Below are 18042 nucleotides of genomic sequence, written 5' to 3'. Positions count from 1 at the left end.
TGAGGGAGACCGCATCAGTACATTTCTATAGTGAGCATCGTGACGCGGCCTACGGCGTAACGCTGGACGTGACCTACAGCGTAAATAGGAGACCCAGGCCTTAGTGAGAATGTCCCAGGAGGTAAATTTACCTAGATAATTTTTATTTAATTTATAGAAATCTTACTATGTGTTTGCTTCTGTTTGTTCTCCAATAAAGAAAATAAAATAAAATAAAAATTATATTTAAATCTAACATTTAAGATTTTTTATTGTACCCATGTATATTGTATACTAAAGTAATAAATAACTAAATACTTCACTAACCAAACCCATAGTAACAATGCATATGCTCACACCGCTATGTTTCGTTGCAGGCCGTCCATGTCCCAGGGCACGGTGGTGCACAGCCAGCGGTTCCAAGAGAAAGACTTCCAGGTGGCCACCCCGGAGGAGTTCGTGAGGCGGTTCCAGGGCACCAAGCATATTAACAAGGTTTGTTTGTGTATTTTATACTTTTCGTAGAGTTGATTTGATAGATTATTTAAAAACTTTTGTCATTGACATCATCAGCCCGTGACAATTTACTGGTGGATATAGAGTTGATGAGAGATGAGCCTCTCTAGGAGCACCACAACTGGCTTTCCTTATCCAACCACTACCCGCTAATTGTCTGAGGGCATTGATCCAGAAGGCCGGAGGACTACATTTGCATTCCACTCAGTAAATGGTTCTAAATTTTTTTACCTGGTCCAAATAGTAATATAACCATCATCAATCACTTTATTGGCCGCATATATCTGAAAGCATATAATTTAATACATTTTCCATCTTCATCTATTGTTTAACGGCTGGATGGTGTCCCACGCACGACATAGTCAGCTAATCCATATTTTTTAAGTATAGTAAGTAATATGGGCCAGTAGTAGAAACTACAAAAGCATTTTTTCGAAAGCAGAAAAGAAATCCAAACTTTGTAATTTCTGTCACAATTTGCTGCTCCTAATATCTTACTGCCCTAGTTCCACGCTTATTGAACCTTGGGGAATCCGCCACTGATAATAACTGTGTTTGCTATGATTCCAGGTGCTGATAGCGAACAACGGCATCGGCGCGGTAAAATGCATGCGCTCCATCCGCCGCTGGTCCTACGAGATGTTCAAGAACGAGCGCGCCGTGCGGTTCGTTGTTATGGTGGGTTTTACACTGAAATAGAGCCTGTTTTTAGCCCCAGTTTCACCATACCCTGTCAGATCATAACAAGGGATTTTTAATATGGAGATATTGATGACAATGACCGTATAATTAATGACATTACAATGTAACAGGGGTGTTAATGAGACCTAACAGAAAATGATGGATGAATGGTGAAACTAGGCCTTAATCTCAGATACTAAATTAACAGACGATTGTCCTGCCAATAAAGCGATATGTCAGTCACTTAATCCCAGGACAATCGACTGTTGGTGGACCGCTCAGAATATGTCAATTTAGTATCTGAAATAAGAAAAACAGACTTTAGCAATAGTTTGGTCTTCTACAATTACGGCGTCGCATCGTGTCCCTCTCTCGCTCTATCCTATTGAACACCTGCGAGTGGGAAGGAGACGTTAAGTAAATATACCTACGTAGTAATAAAATACAAAAAAGGATCACCACAGCCCCCAGTCCTTAACTTTCCTCAATCACCCATATATTTTTACATCGGCATCACATAATTTTTGTTATGTATTTCCCAGGTGACTCCGGAGGACCTGAAAGCCAACGCCGAGTACATAAAGATGGCAGACCACTACGTGCCGGTGCCTGGAGGGTCCAACAACAACAACTACGCGAATGTGGAGCTTATTGTGGACATCGCCGTCAGGACTCAAGTGCAGGTCAGAGAGATATCTTATTTATTTACTGCACTTGGTGGCTAAAGTAGTATAGTAAGCCGAAAGTTATGTGGTGACTGGTTTACTTGAATATAGATGTGTACTGTGTAGTCATTCTTGCTAAGCTTGGACTATTTACAACCACATGGGTTCACTGCGGGTTGGGGTATTCACACATCTAGATGTGCAGGTTTCCTAACGAAGTTTTCCTTCATCCTAAGAGTATGTAAGAATTGATACATTTATTAGTATTTGAATGCACAGTCTGTTTCCATCCGACAAAAGTCGTGCTGTAAAAGGGACAGTATGAAAACGACGGCTATAATAGCCTGAGATTCAGATATAAATGTATGAAGAAGAGCCTTCAGTGAGGCTGTTGATCTGCCGTTGGCTAAAAGAAACTACTGTATACGATCTACCTCATAATAGAGTAAAATAACACAGGAAAATATTTGATCAGTCACTAATATTAACTCAATTTCCCCCCACAGGCTGTCTGGGCCGGCTGGGGCCACGCCTCCGAGAACCCCAAGCTACCTGAACTACTCCACCGCGCCGGGGTCGTGTTCATAGGACCCCCGGAGAAGGCCATGTGGGCGCTCGGGGACAAGATCGCCAGCTCCATAGTGGCACAGACTGCTGATATACCGACGCTACCTTGGAGTGGGAGCGGTCAGTATAGTATAGCTGATTACTGTTACTTATGGGATGAAAAGTGCTCCTTTTTTCGCAAGTGCTTTGACAGAATCATGGTTTTAGATAGATAGGGTATAGAATCCGACGGAATAGATATGTAGACAGGCGGATAGATAGATAGGCAGATAGATAAATAGAGAAACAGACGGATATAGATAGATATAAAGATGAATAGATAGAGAGGGATCCGTCAAAATTGATACATAACTAAATATACATAGATAGAAAGCGTATAGAAACCTGTAGCCCGCTACTAGCTATCCAGGGTGGTGGGTCGTGTTCATAGGTCCCCCGGAGAAGGCCATGTGGGCCCTCGGGGACAAGATCGCCAGCTCCATAGTCGCGCAGACCGCGGACATACCCACGCTGCCTTGGAGTGGGAGCGGTGAGTGTGGCTGATTACTGTTACTTATGGTATCAAAAATTAGATAGATAGGGCATAGACACGGAAGAGATAGATTGACAGATAGATAGGTTTTTGGACAAACGGATAGATAGATAGACGGACGTATAAATATAGAGGGATCCGTCAAAATTTATATCTATCAAAATTCATCGATATATAGCGTGTAGAAACCTGCAGACCGAAACCTAGACAGATTGTCAAAAATGATACAGAACTAAATATATAGATAGATTTCGTCTAGAACCGCAGGATCGCTTCGACATATAGGTAGATATACCCACACTACCTTGGAGCGGGAGCGGTCTGTCACTGTTCGTACTGTTCGTATATCAGTCAAACATGACTGATTTCTGTTACTTATGGGACCAAAAATTCAGCTTTTTTTGCTTAGATAGCTTTTTTCAGTGATTCTTCATTGAATTAGGTATAACCTTGGTAAGCAAATCGATGTATAGATAGGGTATAGGTTTCGATAGAAAGATAGAGGAATAGTAATATAAAATAGGTAGTGCCTTTTTGCAACACCCTGTATAATGGTTATCTAAACAAATAGATAAGTGGCATATTAAGCTATGCCAGATATCCCTTTAACAATTTCCAAAACTCAAAACTTGAATAACCTAGCAATCATTCTGATGATCATGAACTAACACTCTTTTTTGTTTCCCCCCACAGAGCTGAAGGCGGAGTACAACAGCAAGAAGATCAAGATCTCGTCGGAGCTGTTCGCGAAGGGCTGCGTCACCACGCCCGAGGAGGGGCTCGCCGCCGCGCAGAAAATTGGTAAGTTATGTTGATTACTATTGGTGTTAAAAACTATTTATTTAACTAGTGTAGTCCCGTGAAATTAGAAATAATTTAAATCGTTGACGCTGGGTGTCGAAGGATTCAACAAAACAAGACTTTTTACGCGAGCTTCGGAAGTATTATCATAATATAGCACTCAATGATATTTTAGATTTATAATGCCACGTTGCATTACGTTGCACAAAAAAAAACGGCTACAGGTACTTCATATATTTAATAATGGTATACTTAAAGATAAATAAAATGGAAAATTTTCTTGCGAGTCACCTCTGACTACCCCTTCGGGGATTATAGTCGTGAGCATAATATATGACTGTATGTAAAAATATAATGGTCAAGTAAAGTTGATAGAACTGTATTGTTACTTGTCATTGCTGACAAGCTGTCATTTAAGAAGTTGTGATTTCAACCCTAATGTTTCCATCAGGGTTCCCTGTGATGATCAAGGCGTCAGAGGGTGGCGGCGGCAAGGGCATCCGTAAAGTGGACAACCCTGACGACTTCAGCAGCATGTTTAGACAGGTGAGGACTCCATTATCATTAGATAATTAGTAGGGTTATTTAGTATAAATTCCGGGCTATACGAAAGCAAAACGCAACCATTTTTTTAATCTCAAGCGTTTATTTTGTCATACAATTCGTGCTGTAGTAATACATATATCAATAATAGAAAATTATAGGTATACTTACACGGATGTGTATGGGACACTTGCACAATTGCACATATTCTGCTAGCTTGCCCATGTAACAAAAACAAGATTCTATGATCTATTCTTAGATCAACAGAGCGCCTATCTCAGCTACTGCAACATATTTCGCGATTTCGGTTAACTCTCGTGATTTGTACTGTGTGTGTGTATACTGTAATGTCTGACCACATTAAATTTATCCCCTGTAGGTGGGTCAACTCTCGTGATTCGTACTGTGTACACATGTCTGACTATATTTTCCCTCTACAGGTGCAAAGCGAGGTGCCCGGGTCCCCCATATTCGTGATGAAGCTCGCCAAGTCGGCTCGTCACTTGGAGGTGCAGCTGTTGGCTGATCAGTACGGTGAGTTGTGACTATTGATGAAATAATCGGATGCATATTTCTTACCTAAAGTATGGTTATCGACCCGGCCAGATAATAATAGTTTATTCCATATTAGCCAACCCCTGAACCCCCGTTCGGTTTATTAAAACACTTTAACAACATCCTGTATACTCTCCGCAGTAAATAGTCACGATACTAACAATGTTTCAATGAAGGAACGATTTTTTTGTTTGGATTTGAAATCGAGATGGTGGATGATGGTTTACTATACCCTTTTTTGTTAATATTCTGTATGATTATTAATTTGTATATTATTAGCAGTCCTACATCCATACACCAGGCTCTGCCTAGTCAGTCGGACAGCCATGTGTGTCTCCCCCCTATTTATAGTTATTTTATTCATGATATTTTCCCATGTGCGCAGGTAACGCGATATCGCTGTTCGGGCGCGACTGCTCGATCCAGCGCCGGCACCAGAAGATCATCGAGGAGGCGCCCGCCACCATCGCCAAGCCCGACGTCTTCATTGAGATGGAGAAGGTATTCTAGCATATTCTATGTTGAGATGTGTCTGTACCGGCCTTTATAAATACACCATCAGCTTATAACAGTCCACCGCTGGATGAAGGCCTCTCCCAAAGCACGCTATTCGCATCCAATCATAACCAGCCACCTCTCGCAAGTCGTCACCCCATCTGGCCGGAGGGCGTCCCAAACTACCGTCGCTGCCTCAACTCCACTTTTTTGTTACTCTATCACACGAAGACGAAATAGTTTATTTTCGACTGAGCAATTTCGATGAAATTCGGTATGTAGCATGGTATAATAATAAAGACGTATGTAGCAAGCTGACACTCCGAGTTTTAAACATAAGTTACAATTTATCCCGGAATTGCCACGGGAAAAAATAATAGGCAAACCAAGGTAATTTATTTATATTTTTTACTAGCTGGCCCGCGCGCTTCGCATCGCTTTAAAAAGTTTTCCCGTGGGAATTCCGGGATAAAAAGTAGCCTATGTTCTTTACCAGGGTCTAGGCCGTATGTATACCAAATTTCATTCAAATCCGTTCAGTAGTTTTTGCGTGAAAGAGTAACAGACAGACAGACAGACAGACAGACACAGTTACTTTCGCATTTATAATATTAGTTAGTATTAGGATTAGTTAGGATTAGTTAGGATAAGTTAGGATTTAGCCTATTTAGTTTCCCACTTTCCCAAAACCAGAGCCATTACTAAAGATAAATCTAGGCATAGGCGCTAGCTATTACCTACTAAAGTTCTATATTTCCTTCCCCAGGCGGCGGTCCGTCTAGCCAAGATGGTGGGCTACGTGTCAGCCGGCACCGTCGAGTACCTCTACTCGCCAGAGACGAACAGCTACTACTTCCTGGAGCTGAACCCTCGCCTGCAGGTGGAGCACCCTTGCACGGAGATGGTGGCCGATGTGAACCTGCCGGCCGCGCAGCTGCAGGTGCGCTATACAGGGTGTCTCATACAGGGTGTCTTATACAGGGTGTCTCATACAGGGTGTCTTATACAGGGTGTCTCATACAGGGTGTCTTATACAGGGTGTCTTATACAGGGTGTCTCATACAGGGTGTCTTATACAGGGTGTCTTATACAGGGTGTCTTATACAGGGTGTCTCATACAGGGTGTCTTATACAGGGTGTCTCATACAGGGTGTCTTATACAGGGTGTCTTATACAGGGTGTCTTATACAGGGTGTCTCATACAGGGTGTCTTATACAGGGTGTCTTATACAGGGTGTCTCATACAGGGTGTCTTATACAGGGTGTCTCATACAGGGTGTCTTATACAGGGTGTCTTATACAGGGTGTCTTATACAGGGTGTCTTATACAGGGTGTCTCATACAGGGTGTCTTATACAGGGTGTCTTATACAGGGTGTCTTATACAGGGTGTCTTATACAGGGTGTCTTATACAGGGTGTCTTATACAGGGTGTCTTATACAGGGTGTCTTATACAGGGTGTCTTATACAGGGTGTCTTATACAGGGTGTCTTATACAGGGTGTCTTATACAGGGTGTCTTATACAGGGTGTCTTATACAGGGTGTCTTATACAGGGTGTCTTATACAGGGTGTCTTATACAGGGTGTCTTATACAGGGTGTCTTATACAGGGTGTCTTATACAGGGTGTCTTATACAGGGTGTCTTATACAGGGTGTCTTATACAGGGTGTCTTATACAGGGTGTCTTATACAGGGTGTCTCATACAGGGTGTCTTATACAGGGTGTCTTATACAGGGTGTCTCATACAGGGTGTCTCATACAGGGTGTCTTATACAGGGTGTCTTATACAGGGTGTCTTATACAGGGTGTCTTATACACCGTGTCTTATACAGGGTGTCTTATACAGGGTGTCTCATACAGGGTGTCTTATACAGGGTGTCTTATACAGGGTGTCTTATACAGGGTGTCTTATACAGGGTGTCTTATACAGGGTGTCTCATACAGGGTGTCTAGAGTTGTTGAGTGTGTCTAGAGGGCGCTACTAGCAACAGCTACTACTTCCTGGAGCTCAACCCTCGCCTGCAGGTGGAGCACCCTTGCACGGAGATGGTGGCCGATGTGAACCTGCCGGCCGCGCAGCTGCAGGTGCGCTATACAGGGTGTCTTATACAGGGTGTCTCATACAGGGTGTCTTATACAGGGTGTCTCATACAGGGTGTCTTATACAGGGTGTCTTATACAGGGTGTCTTATACAGGGTGTCTCATACAGGGTGTCTTATACAGGGTGTCTTATACAGGGTGTCTTATACAGGGTGTCTCATACAGGGTGTCTTATACAGGGTGTCTTATACAGGGTGTCTTATACAGGGTGTCTCATACAGGGTGTCTAGAGTTGTTGAGTGTGTCTAGAGGGCGCTACTAGCAACAGCTACTACTTCCTGGAGCTGAACCCTCGGCTTCAAGTGGAGCATCCTTGCACGGAGATGGTGGCCGATGTGAACCTGCCGGCCGCGCAGCTGCAGGTGCGCTATACAGGGTGTCTTATACAGGGTGTCTCATACAGGGTGTCTTATACAGGGTGTCTCATACAGGGTGTCTCATACAGGGTGTCTTATACAGGGTGTCTTATACAGGGTGTCTCATACAGGGTGTCTCATACAGGGTGTCTTATACAGGGTGTCTTATACAGGGTGTCTTATACAGGGTGTCTTATACAGGGTGTCTTATACACCGTGTCTTATACAGGGTGCCTTATACAGGGTGTCTCATACAGGGTGTCTTATACAGGGTGTCTTATACAGGGTGTCTTATACAGGGTGTCTTATACAGGGTGTCTCATACAGGGTGTCTTATACAGGGTGTCTTATACAGGGTGTCTTATACAGGGTGTCTTATACAGGGTGTCTTATACAGGGTGTCTTATACAGGGTGTCTTATACAGGGTGTCTCATACAGGGTGTCTAGAGTTGTTGAGTGTGTCTAGAGGGCGCTACTAGCAACAGCTACTACTTCCTGGAGCTGAACCCTCGGCTTCAAGTGGAGCACCCTTGCACGGAGATGGTGGCCGATGTGAACCTGCCGGCCGCGCAGCTGCAGGTAAATAAATGTGTGGAGACATCTCACACACGGCCATCCGACCCCAAGCTAGGTAGAGCCTGTGTTATGGGTTTCGGACAGCTGATATATCTATCTACACAAATACCTGGATACATACATATTAAAAATAACGGCAATATACTTATCAATACCCCGAGTACAAATATCTGTCTTAAAACAAGTATCTGCCCCAGCCGGAAATCGAGCCCGGGACCTTCTGCATAGCAGTCAGAGCCACTAACCACTACGCTATTCGACCGACCGTATAGGTGCGTATACAGGCTGCTGCAGTTCGAATGTTGTATACAGGGTGCCCTCACCGCTGCACCCGAAGTTGTACAGGGTGTCTAGAGTTATACATACAGGATGCTGCAGCTGTACGCGCTACAGGGTGTCCTACGAAGGCGCATGGATGGGAAGTAGAAACAGATATCGCGCTGAATAATTGTCACCATCTTTCACAGATAGAAGGATAGTTAAGTTTGGAGGAGCAAATAATTTTAAAGTCTTTGTCTATCGGTTCACTATAACCCTTATCCAACATCCGGTATTAAAACTCAATTTTCTCCCCCACAGATCGCCATGGGCCTGCCCCTCTACCACATCAAAGACATCCGTCTCCTGTACGGAGAGTCCCCGTGGGGCACCAGCTGCATCGACCTGGACACGCCCGCGCAGCGCCCCTCGCCGTGGGGGCACGTCATCGCGGCCCGGATCACCTCCGAGAACCCGGACGAAGGTAGATAGATAGATAGATAGATAACTAGCAGTCCCCGCGCGCTTCGCTTCGCCTCAAAAAGTTTTCCCGTGGGAATTCCGGGATAAAAAGTAGCCTATGTTCTTTCCCAGCGTCTAGACCGTATGTATACCAAATTTCATTGAAATCCGTTCAGTAGTTTTGGCGTGAAAGAGTAACAGACAGACAGACAGACACAGTTACTTTCGCATTTATAATATTAGTTAGGATTCTTTATTACACACACAAACATAAATTACACAAGGAAACGTACAATAATTCTCGTACAAGAAACTATTTTATACAATAATTAAAAAACAGTAAATGCAGACATATAAGTAACTAAGACTAGGTACATTAAGCATGTCCAAAATAAACCTATAAACTAGAATTATCATACCTATTCAACCTACTTGAATAATAATATAAATACACATATACCTAAGAGACAAAATACACTTAATATATACTGGCTATATTAGATAGATAATATATTGCACACTCAAACACAAATTACACAAGGAAACGTACAATATCCTGGTGTACGGGGAGTCCCCGTGGGGCACCAGCTGCATCGACCTGGACACGCCCGCGCAGCGCCCCTCGCCGTGGGGGCACGTCATCGCGGCCCGGATCACCTCCGAGAACCCGGATGAGGGTAGGCTTGCAGAACACCTGCATACGTTTCATTTTCGGTCTACGGAAGTATGATCACGTGTCCAGCTACCGTGCTAAGTTGAAATGGCTTCCTATCCGAGATAGGAGAAATTTACGTATTCTCTGTCTTCTGTTTTCTGTCCTCCATGAACCCAAATCCCCTCCATACCTAAAGTCCATGTTTAACTTTTTGTCTGACACTCATAGCCGACACCTCCGCTCCTCCCACAACCTTTTATTATCATTACCATCACATCAGTCTGGCTTTATGCTACATTCCTTCTCTGTCTCAGCAGTCCGTCTGTGGAATGATCTCCCTGAGTCTATCAGGAAGGCTCCCAGTCGTGCACTTTTTAAATCCTTAGTTCGGTCTCATTACCTCAACAAATTAGGATATAATTAATTACAGCCTTTTCATGTACCTCTGTTTTAGTGTTATATATTTATGTGTATGTATATGTAGTATAAGTATATATAAATGTATTATTATATATTATTAGAATGTTAGGTATATGTTTATATAAATTTATTTTATATATATGTAGGTATAATTATGGTAGATTTTGTGTAGGTTTTTTTTTTTTTTGTGAGATTCATTGATTGATTGTGATTTTTGTTATTTTTTTGCACTTCCCTACTTTCTGCTCCTGAACCTCCTGCAGGTTGACTGGTAGAGAATGCTCTTAGCATTAAGTCCACCTCATTGTACATCTACTTTTGTAAATTGTGCAATAAAAGTATAAATAAATAAATAAATAAATAAAATACATAGATAGATCCTAACTAATATTATAAATGCGAAAGTAACTGTGTCTGTCTGTTACTCTTTCACGTCAAAACTACTGAACGGATTTGAATGAAATTTGGTATACATACGGTCTAGACCCTGGGAAAGAACATAGTCTACTTTTTATCCCGGAATTCCCACGGGAAAACTTATTAAGGCGAAGCGAAATTGAATTTGAATTTGAAGCGCGCGGGGACAGCTAGTAGGTAATATATTGCATACACAAACATAAATTACACAAGGAAATGTACAATATAGAGCGAGAGACAACCAGTGGCTATATGTGCCGCGTGTGTTGTGCAGCGTGGGAGCCCGAGTTGCTATATGTGCAGCATATGTTGTAGTGCTCAGGCTCATGTTCCCCCCTCTATAGCACATTTGCCTCTACCTTCAAAGAAACCTGACCATCCGTAGGAATTATTTTCCATTCGACAAATGGTCAAGTTACCTGGGTAATCATTCTGATGCAATTGCGTCTAAATGTTTGTATTAGAGTCAGCAACAATATAACGCCTCAGATAACATTCAATCGACAGATGAAAAATCTGCTCTTAGTGACATTGCAACTGAGAGTGGCTAAGGTTTATTTGCAGTCGACTGTACTTGCTGCCAATTTTCAAGCATTAAAACTGAAGGAGGCATTTAACAAAATATGCAATGCATATACGTTATACGTCAAACCCGGGATACACGTGATAATCGCTGTGAATATCAAACGTCGTATGTGTCAAATGGAGTTTACGTCACACAAGAAAAAAAACTACTGACTAATAATTTGTTTCCATCGAGTTTTTATTTGAAAGATTTTAAAATGCTACAGCAACAGTTGTTCAGAATTACCCCATGAGTCACCCCTTTTTCACTCACTACTTACTTATGCTCCACCAAAACCCCTTTCCCATCCACCTTTCAACCACTAACCCTCCAATTTTCCCCTCCGCAGGTTTCAAGCCGTCATCAGGCACAGTGCAAGAGCTGAACTTCCGTTCGTCCAAGAACGTGTGGGGTTACTTCAGCGTGGCGGCGTCGGGCGGACTGCACGAGTTCGCCGACTCGCAGTTCGGACACTGCTTCTCGTGGGGCGAGACCCGGGAGCAGGCTAGAGAGTGAGTAGAATATAGTAGACATAAATAGACAATATTAGACACAAGGAGACATGACTAGACAGTAGAAATTATTGGACAGTAGACATAATTAGACAGTAGACATTATTAGACACTAGAGATTATTAGACAGCAGACATTATTAGACACTAGGCATTATTAAACAGTAGAAATTAGTAGACTGGTTCGCATATAGGCCACTTGTAACCGTCCACTACCAGACATAGTAGAACCCCGTTCGTCCAAGAACGTGTGGGGTTTCTTCAGCGTGGCGGCGTCGGGCGGGCTGCACGAGTTCGCCGACTCGCAGTTCGGACACTGCTTCTCGTGGGGCGAGACCCGGGAGCAGGCTAGAGAGTGAGTAGATAGGAGTAGACAAAATAAGTCTTAAGTAGACTACAGTTGACTGGGTGATGGGTGGTAGAGTCGCAGATATTTTTGACTTTTATGCTACACTAGCTGTTCCCGCGAGCTTCGCTACGCCTTAAAAAATCTCGTAGGATTCCGCCATAAAAAGTAGCCTATGTGTTTAATCCCGAAATTACCACGGCAAAGGCGATGATCGCAGGCAATCCCTGGTCTGATTATTAATTATAGTTAAGGTCAAGAAAATCACAATACTACTGTAGAGTAACCAAAATCATCTCCACTGAAATATCCACCTCGCAGTTCACCTTATTTCATTGATAGTAAACGCTTATAACAATAAATTAACCACTTATCTTTCCCCCCAGAAACCTAGTAATAGCTCTCAAGGAGCTCAGCATCCGTGGAGACTTCCGAACCACCGTGGAGTACCTGATCACGCTGCTGGAGACTCCCTCGTTCCAGAACAACGACATCGACACCAGCTGGCTGGACGCGCTCATTGCCGAGAGGGTGAGTTGTGGCATTGGTGAACTTATGTATTTGGATGAAAAAAAGCAGAGATTCAGAGGGTTTGTGGGAGCCCTTGTATCGTTTACGGAATAAGTATGTGTGTAAAATTCATAAAAAACCGGCCAAGTGCGAGTCGGGCTCGCGCACAAAGGGTTCCGTAGCAGCAAAATTACAGTTAAATCAACCTATCTCAAAAACTATAAGAGATACTTTGATCAAACCAAAAATCGTTGAAAGAGTTAATTAGCATGCATCACCTCTATTTTTTTTAGAATTTTATACCCCGTAGTTATAAAAATAGAGGGGGGGGGACATACTTTTTACGACTTTGAGAGCTGATATCTCAAAAACCGTTCACTTTAAGAAAAATGTTTTTTAGAAAACTTTATATCATTTTAAAAGACCTTTCCATTGATACCCCACACGGGTATGTACATCGAAAAAAAAAATTTCATCCCTCAGTTACATGTATGGGGGGCCCCACCCCCAATTCTTTTTTTTACTATTTAGTGTCATATTTTTGTAGCGGTTCATACAACACATATTCCCATCAAATTTCATCACTGTAGTACTTATAGTTTCCGAGTAAATCGGCTGTGACAGACGGACAGACGGACAGACGGACATGACGAAACTATAAGGGTTCCGTTTTTGCCATTTTGGCTACGGAACCCTAAAAAACCGTAACCATCACGGACAAACACATAATATACCTACCTCCATCCAGACAGTGCACTGTCTCAATCTCCTTTTTTTAATCCCATTCAAAATGATGAGCAAAGCCTCTATACCTCTTTCCTTACGTTTTTCTTCCGTAGAGCTGCGTACAGACCGGCCAAACGAAAGCCAACGAACGGGTTTCGTTGACCTTCGTTGCTGCAATCTGCCCTGTATTATGTATGATAAATATCCATCGTTGGGCGTTCGTTGGGCGTTCGTTCGGCCGGTCTGTACGCAGCTTAAATGGAAATGCGTTCGCTATGGCTGGGCACATAATAGGAAATTGACGTATCTGTTTCTCTTCTTGCAGACCATAAAGCTCTAAAATATTTTGTCTTTTTGTTAAACAAATATAAATTAACTTCATGTTATTTTCGTAGGTTCAATCGGAGAAACCAGACATAATGCTAGGCGTCGTATGTGGCTCCATCCTGATCGCGGACAACATCATCACCTCCAACTTCCACGAGTTCAAGAGCGCGCTGGAGAAGTGAGTATTTTGTGGTGGAGGGTGCAGATTTGTCAGTGACCTGGCGCCGACGACGTCCTGGGCTAGTTACGGGAGCTGAAGGAATGAGTGGTCATCTCTACATGGGTATAGAGTCCACCAACGCTAACTTTGTAACGGAAACAAGTGCCAACTCCATTAGAAGTTTATTACGGTAAAAATCCGGACGGACCATCTGACAAATCGTTATTTCGATATGACCGAAAGTCCAGGGTTCAAACCAAATCAAGTATTTTTAAAAGAAACATTTTGGTTCTTGGGACATGAGTGTTCACTGTTCAATTATGTTGTTTGTGTTCAATTATGTTGTTTGTCGTGTGACTATGAATGTTTTCTATAAGTCTTAACATTCACAAAAACACATTGTATTTCGTCTTGTGTAGTTTTAGGGCGTGACATGACGCACAAATGTAACCCTAATAAGGGCATTAAGGCTACACAGATAATAATAAGACGAAAATCCTCAATAACCATCCTATTTCCCCAATAAGACGGCAGTTTTCAATTTACTAATCTACTTATTCTATCTCCCCAGGGGGCAGATCCAAGGCTCCTCAGCGCTCTCCAACTCAGTAGAAGTCGAGCTTATCAACGGAGGCCACAAGTACAAGGTACAAATATAAATATTTACATACCTGCATGGTAGAATATAGTGGTTTTTAATTTTTAACTAACGATCCACCCCAGTTTTTCACGGGTGCAATGCTAAATACACTACAGAAAACTGTGATTTTATTATACATAAATCTAACTCAATCTACTTATAAAAAAAAACGCATCAATATCCGATGCGTGGTTTTCAAGGTACACAAAGGGACAGAGAACGTGACTTTGTATTTTTACTATGAAATTGACATTATAATGTTAACATCTTCTTAAATATAGAATAACCCTCAAATTCATAGACCGTTTTTTAAATTTACAACAAGGTTAAAATTCCTTTCGAAACACACAAGTTTCGACTCTTAACATCAGTCATAAAGTTGAAATTTGCATCTCACAACATTAATTTTAATCCTATTGTAAAGTGTCAAAAAGCTCTATGAATTTGGGGGCAAGTTTTTATTAATTTTTTGTAAATCTGTACTAGGTGTATTTATAATTTTAAATTCTATGAATATTTTTTTGTTTGCATCTTATGTTTAACACCCTGTATACATGCTAATAAACAACACTTTACATACGTTTCTAAGGTGCAAGCGACCAAGTCCGGCCCGACGTCGTACTTTGTGTCCATGAACGGGAGTTTTAAGGAGTTGGAAGCGCATAAGCTGACTGATGGCGGTGAGTGGGGATGTTTCTTTATTCTTTATTGAATTTTATAATTACTGTTTCGTAAAAAACGTAGAAAATTTTTGGAGAAGCGATCGTTATAGAAGTAAAAGAAGTAAGAATGGAGGATACGCTTTGGTTTCGCATAAGTTTTGTTTACGTCTGAAGATTTAAGAATGGTTCAGGATGGCACAAATACAGCCGAATGACGCATCATCTATTCCGTGTAATATACGCGATAGACGCTAATCTGACTGGCTAATCCTTTCGTCACTGTGACAAAACGATAGACCAGCTCCAGTCATCGACATGAGAATATAGGATTACCGCAAGAACAGTGTGAAGCAATGCAATAAATACTAGTGTTGCCACGAATAGTGAATTGGCCGAATACCGAATACCGAATATTCGGCGACGCTGCCGGCCGAAGCGCCGAATATTCGGCCGCCGAATATTCGGCGCTACAACCTGTTTTTTTTGTTCCTGGAATTACTGCTTTGAAGAAGTCGCTACAGATTATATGAGAAATGCTAATTATTAGGAGGCAGAATGCTGTGGCAAACGATTTGAATTTTTATTTGATAATAGTTCGCCTAGATCGGATGGCCGATCCTTACAAGGGGTGGTCAGCAAACAAAAAACAATACCCGAACCTTTTGAAATTTGCAAAAACTTATCTTTCTTCACCTGGAAGTAGCGTTTATAGTGAGAGGTTATTTTCTGAGGATGGTTACAATGAAAAGCGCAATCGAGGGCCACCAAAATTTGCTGAAATTCTTGTTTTTATCCAGCACAACTTACTACTGATTAATTTTATGTACTAAAATGTTGTGATTTAGAAATAAATACACAATTTTGATTAAAATAACAAGTTATTTGTTACATGATTTACTATTCGGTATTCGGCCCGAATAGTACGCACTATTCGGCCGAATACCGAATACTGAAAAAACTGGCCGAATAGGCCGAATACCGAATAGTTGCCGAATATTCGGGGCATCTCTAATAAATACCTAATTACCTAAACTTTAATGAAATTAGTACCTACAATAAGCATAAGCTTTTACAGTTCATTAGGAATTTCAAAACGCTAGTAACTTGACACTATTCATGATATTTGTATGAATTTGATTGTCAAGTACATAATTGCTAATGTGCTGTACGTATTTTTATTTTTCAACATACTAAAGTGTCAATACCCCCCCACAGGCACCCTGCTCTCAGTGGACGGCGCGTCCTACACCACCTACCTTAAAGACGAAGTCGACAAATACCGCATCGTGATCGGGAATCAAACCGTGGTCTTCGACAAGGAGAAGGACCCGAGCAAGCTGCGCGCGCCCTCCGCCGGCAAGCTTGTCAACTTGTTGTTGGATGATAAGGGACATGTGGATAAGGGACAGCCTTATGCGGAGATCGAGGTGAGAGAAAGAGACGGATAGAAACGTTTATTTGATAGGTAGACAGCAGCAGCAACAACAGAAGAAATACAGAAAATAAAATAATAATACAGGTTGTTGTAGAGTCAAAAAGGCACCAGCTCAGCATGTGCTGTGGGCAATAAGGCCACAGCGCTGGTTTTCAGCTAGCCGAAGGAGGTGCAAATATATTTTTATAGCAGAAACCCAAAATAAAGTTTCAGGAATCCTACTTCCTATCTAAACCTGTCTCACCCAAACACAAACCCCCTTAACTCTTCACTCAATTCACATCTAAACCCTCACATTTCCTCACAGGTAATGAAGATGGTGATGACCCTCTCAGCTCCTGAAGCCGGTATTGTGACGTGGACCCTGAGGCCTGGTGCTGTGCTGGACCCGGGCTCGCTTATTGGTACCCTGGGTACGTAAGCTATACATTTTTGTACCTTGCAGAACTCCCAAACCGCCTATCTAGATTTTGTTAGTTTAAATAAGGTAAACAGTGGATAGCTACTTATAGATACGGCAGACCCATTGCTAAGATTTGCTAACGCACTTGGAATCCTAGTTTGAGAACCAAGGTTTATATTTACACTGTGTGTCTGCAATGTTTGCAAACGCAGTACAGCCTTGATAATCCGGAAAGGCAAAACACAGACCCATCAAGGTTTCCAGATTCGCATCTGCAAAATTTTAACAACAAAACAGCTCTAAACTTTGCATGAATGTTTAAATTCACTCCACAATCCCAACCAAACTACCCTGACCTGTAATATAACCCAATTTCCTTCCAGAACTGGACGACCCATCTCTGGTGACCACAGCTCAACTATACAAGGGCCAGTTCCCGATAGAGGACAACCAGATGCTGTCCGACAAGCTCAACTACCAGCACACCAAGTTCAAACAGATATTGGAGAGCACGCTCGGAGGTCAGTTGTTTTAACTACTTTGTTAGGGGTTTCGAGCTAGCTTCAGTGATAGTAACTGATCATTGAGGTTAAGCAACACATGACACGGTCAGCCATTGGATGCAGCCATCAGCAGGCAGCAGTCGGGTGGCCCACTTACCCGACAACTCTCTCGAATCTACGTTCATATAATTTACGCCAAACGCAGAGTGATGCGGGGCAGTGTGAGAGTCGCCTGAGATGGTAAATTATATTGCTCAATATCCCGAATCGAGCAATACAAGTTGTGACAAAAGTTTTATAATAAGCTGACAAGGGAGTGAATTCCTGAAAAAGTATAAAGATTTCGAGACACTCTTAAAACTCAAATTGCCTGCTCGCTATTTCTATGGAAAAGCGAATTTCCAAAAGTCGTAGCACAAAATTTGCAAAATGGTGAGAGAATATTAGCTCAGTACCCGTATCACGAAAATTCGAGCTAACGAATAGAATCGAATGCGAGTGCGACTATTGTCAACTTGAGAGCACTTTCGAACAATTTTTACCTTTCGAATGAGTTTCGAAAAGAATGACCACAGAGTACATAATATTATTCTGACAATGACCTATGGAATGATAGCTGTCAAACTTTCGCAAATCTATACACCGCCATTTTGTTGTTGACAGCACTTTCG

The 18042-nt window shown here is 42.2% G+C and overlaps 1 protein-coding gene across 1 annotated transcript in view; it reads left to right on the top strand.

Moving 5' to 3' along the window:
- LOC105390367 (acetyl-CoA carboxylase) overlaps positions 1-18042 on the top strand; it is an 85097-nt gene that overhangs the window by 13560 nt on the left and 53495 nt on the right. Inside the window, exons 4-21 of the mRNA XM_048632033.1 lie at positions 357-474; positions 1066-1173; positions 1719-1859; positions 2348-2528; positions 3634-3741; positions 4193-4287; positions 4725-4818; positions 5225-5340; positions 6101-6274; positions 8951-9113; positions 11498-11660; positions 12392-12536; positions 13637-13746; positions 14300-14375; positions 14958-15048; positions 16246-16457; positions 16773-16878; positions 17252-17389. Of these exons, the coding sequence (XP_048487990.1) occupies positions 357-474; positions 1066-1173; positions 1719-1859; positions 2348-2528; positions 3634-3741; positions 4193-4287; positions 4725-4818; positions 5225-5340; positions 6101-6274; positions 8951-9113; positions 11498-11660; positions 12392-12536; positions 13637-13746; positions 14300-14375; positions 14958-15048; positions 16246-16457; positions 16773-16878; positions 17252-17389 (2339 nt within the window). The remainder of the gene's footprint in view (positions 1-356; positions 475-1065; positions 1174-1718; positions 1860-2347; positions 2529-3633; positions 3742-4192; positions 4288-4724; positions 4819-5224; positions 5341-6100; positions 6275-8950; positions 9114-11497; positions 11661-12391; positions 12537-13636; positions 13747-14299; positions 14376-14957; positions 15049-16245; positions 16458-16772; positions 16879-17251; positions 17390-18042) is intronic.

This window comes from Plutella xylostella, chromosome 30 (assembly GCF_932276165.1).
Source record: "Plutella xylostella chromosome 30, ilPluXylo3.1, whole genome shotgun sequence".
Lineage (NCBI taxonomy): Eukaryota > Metazoa > Arthropoda > Insecta > Lepidoptera > Plutellidae > Plutella > Plutella xylostella.
This window is presented reverse-complemented; position numbering and strand designations above follow the sequence as displayed.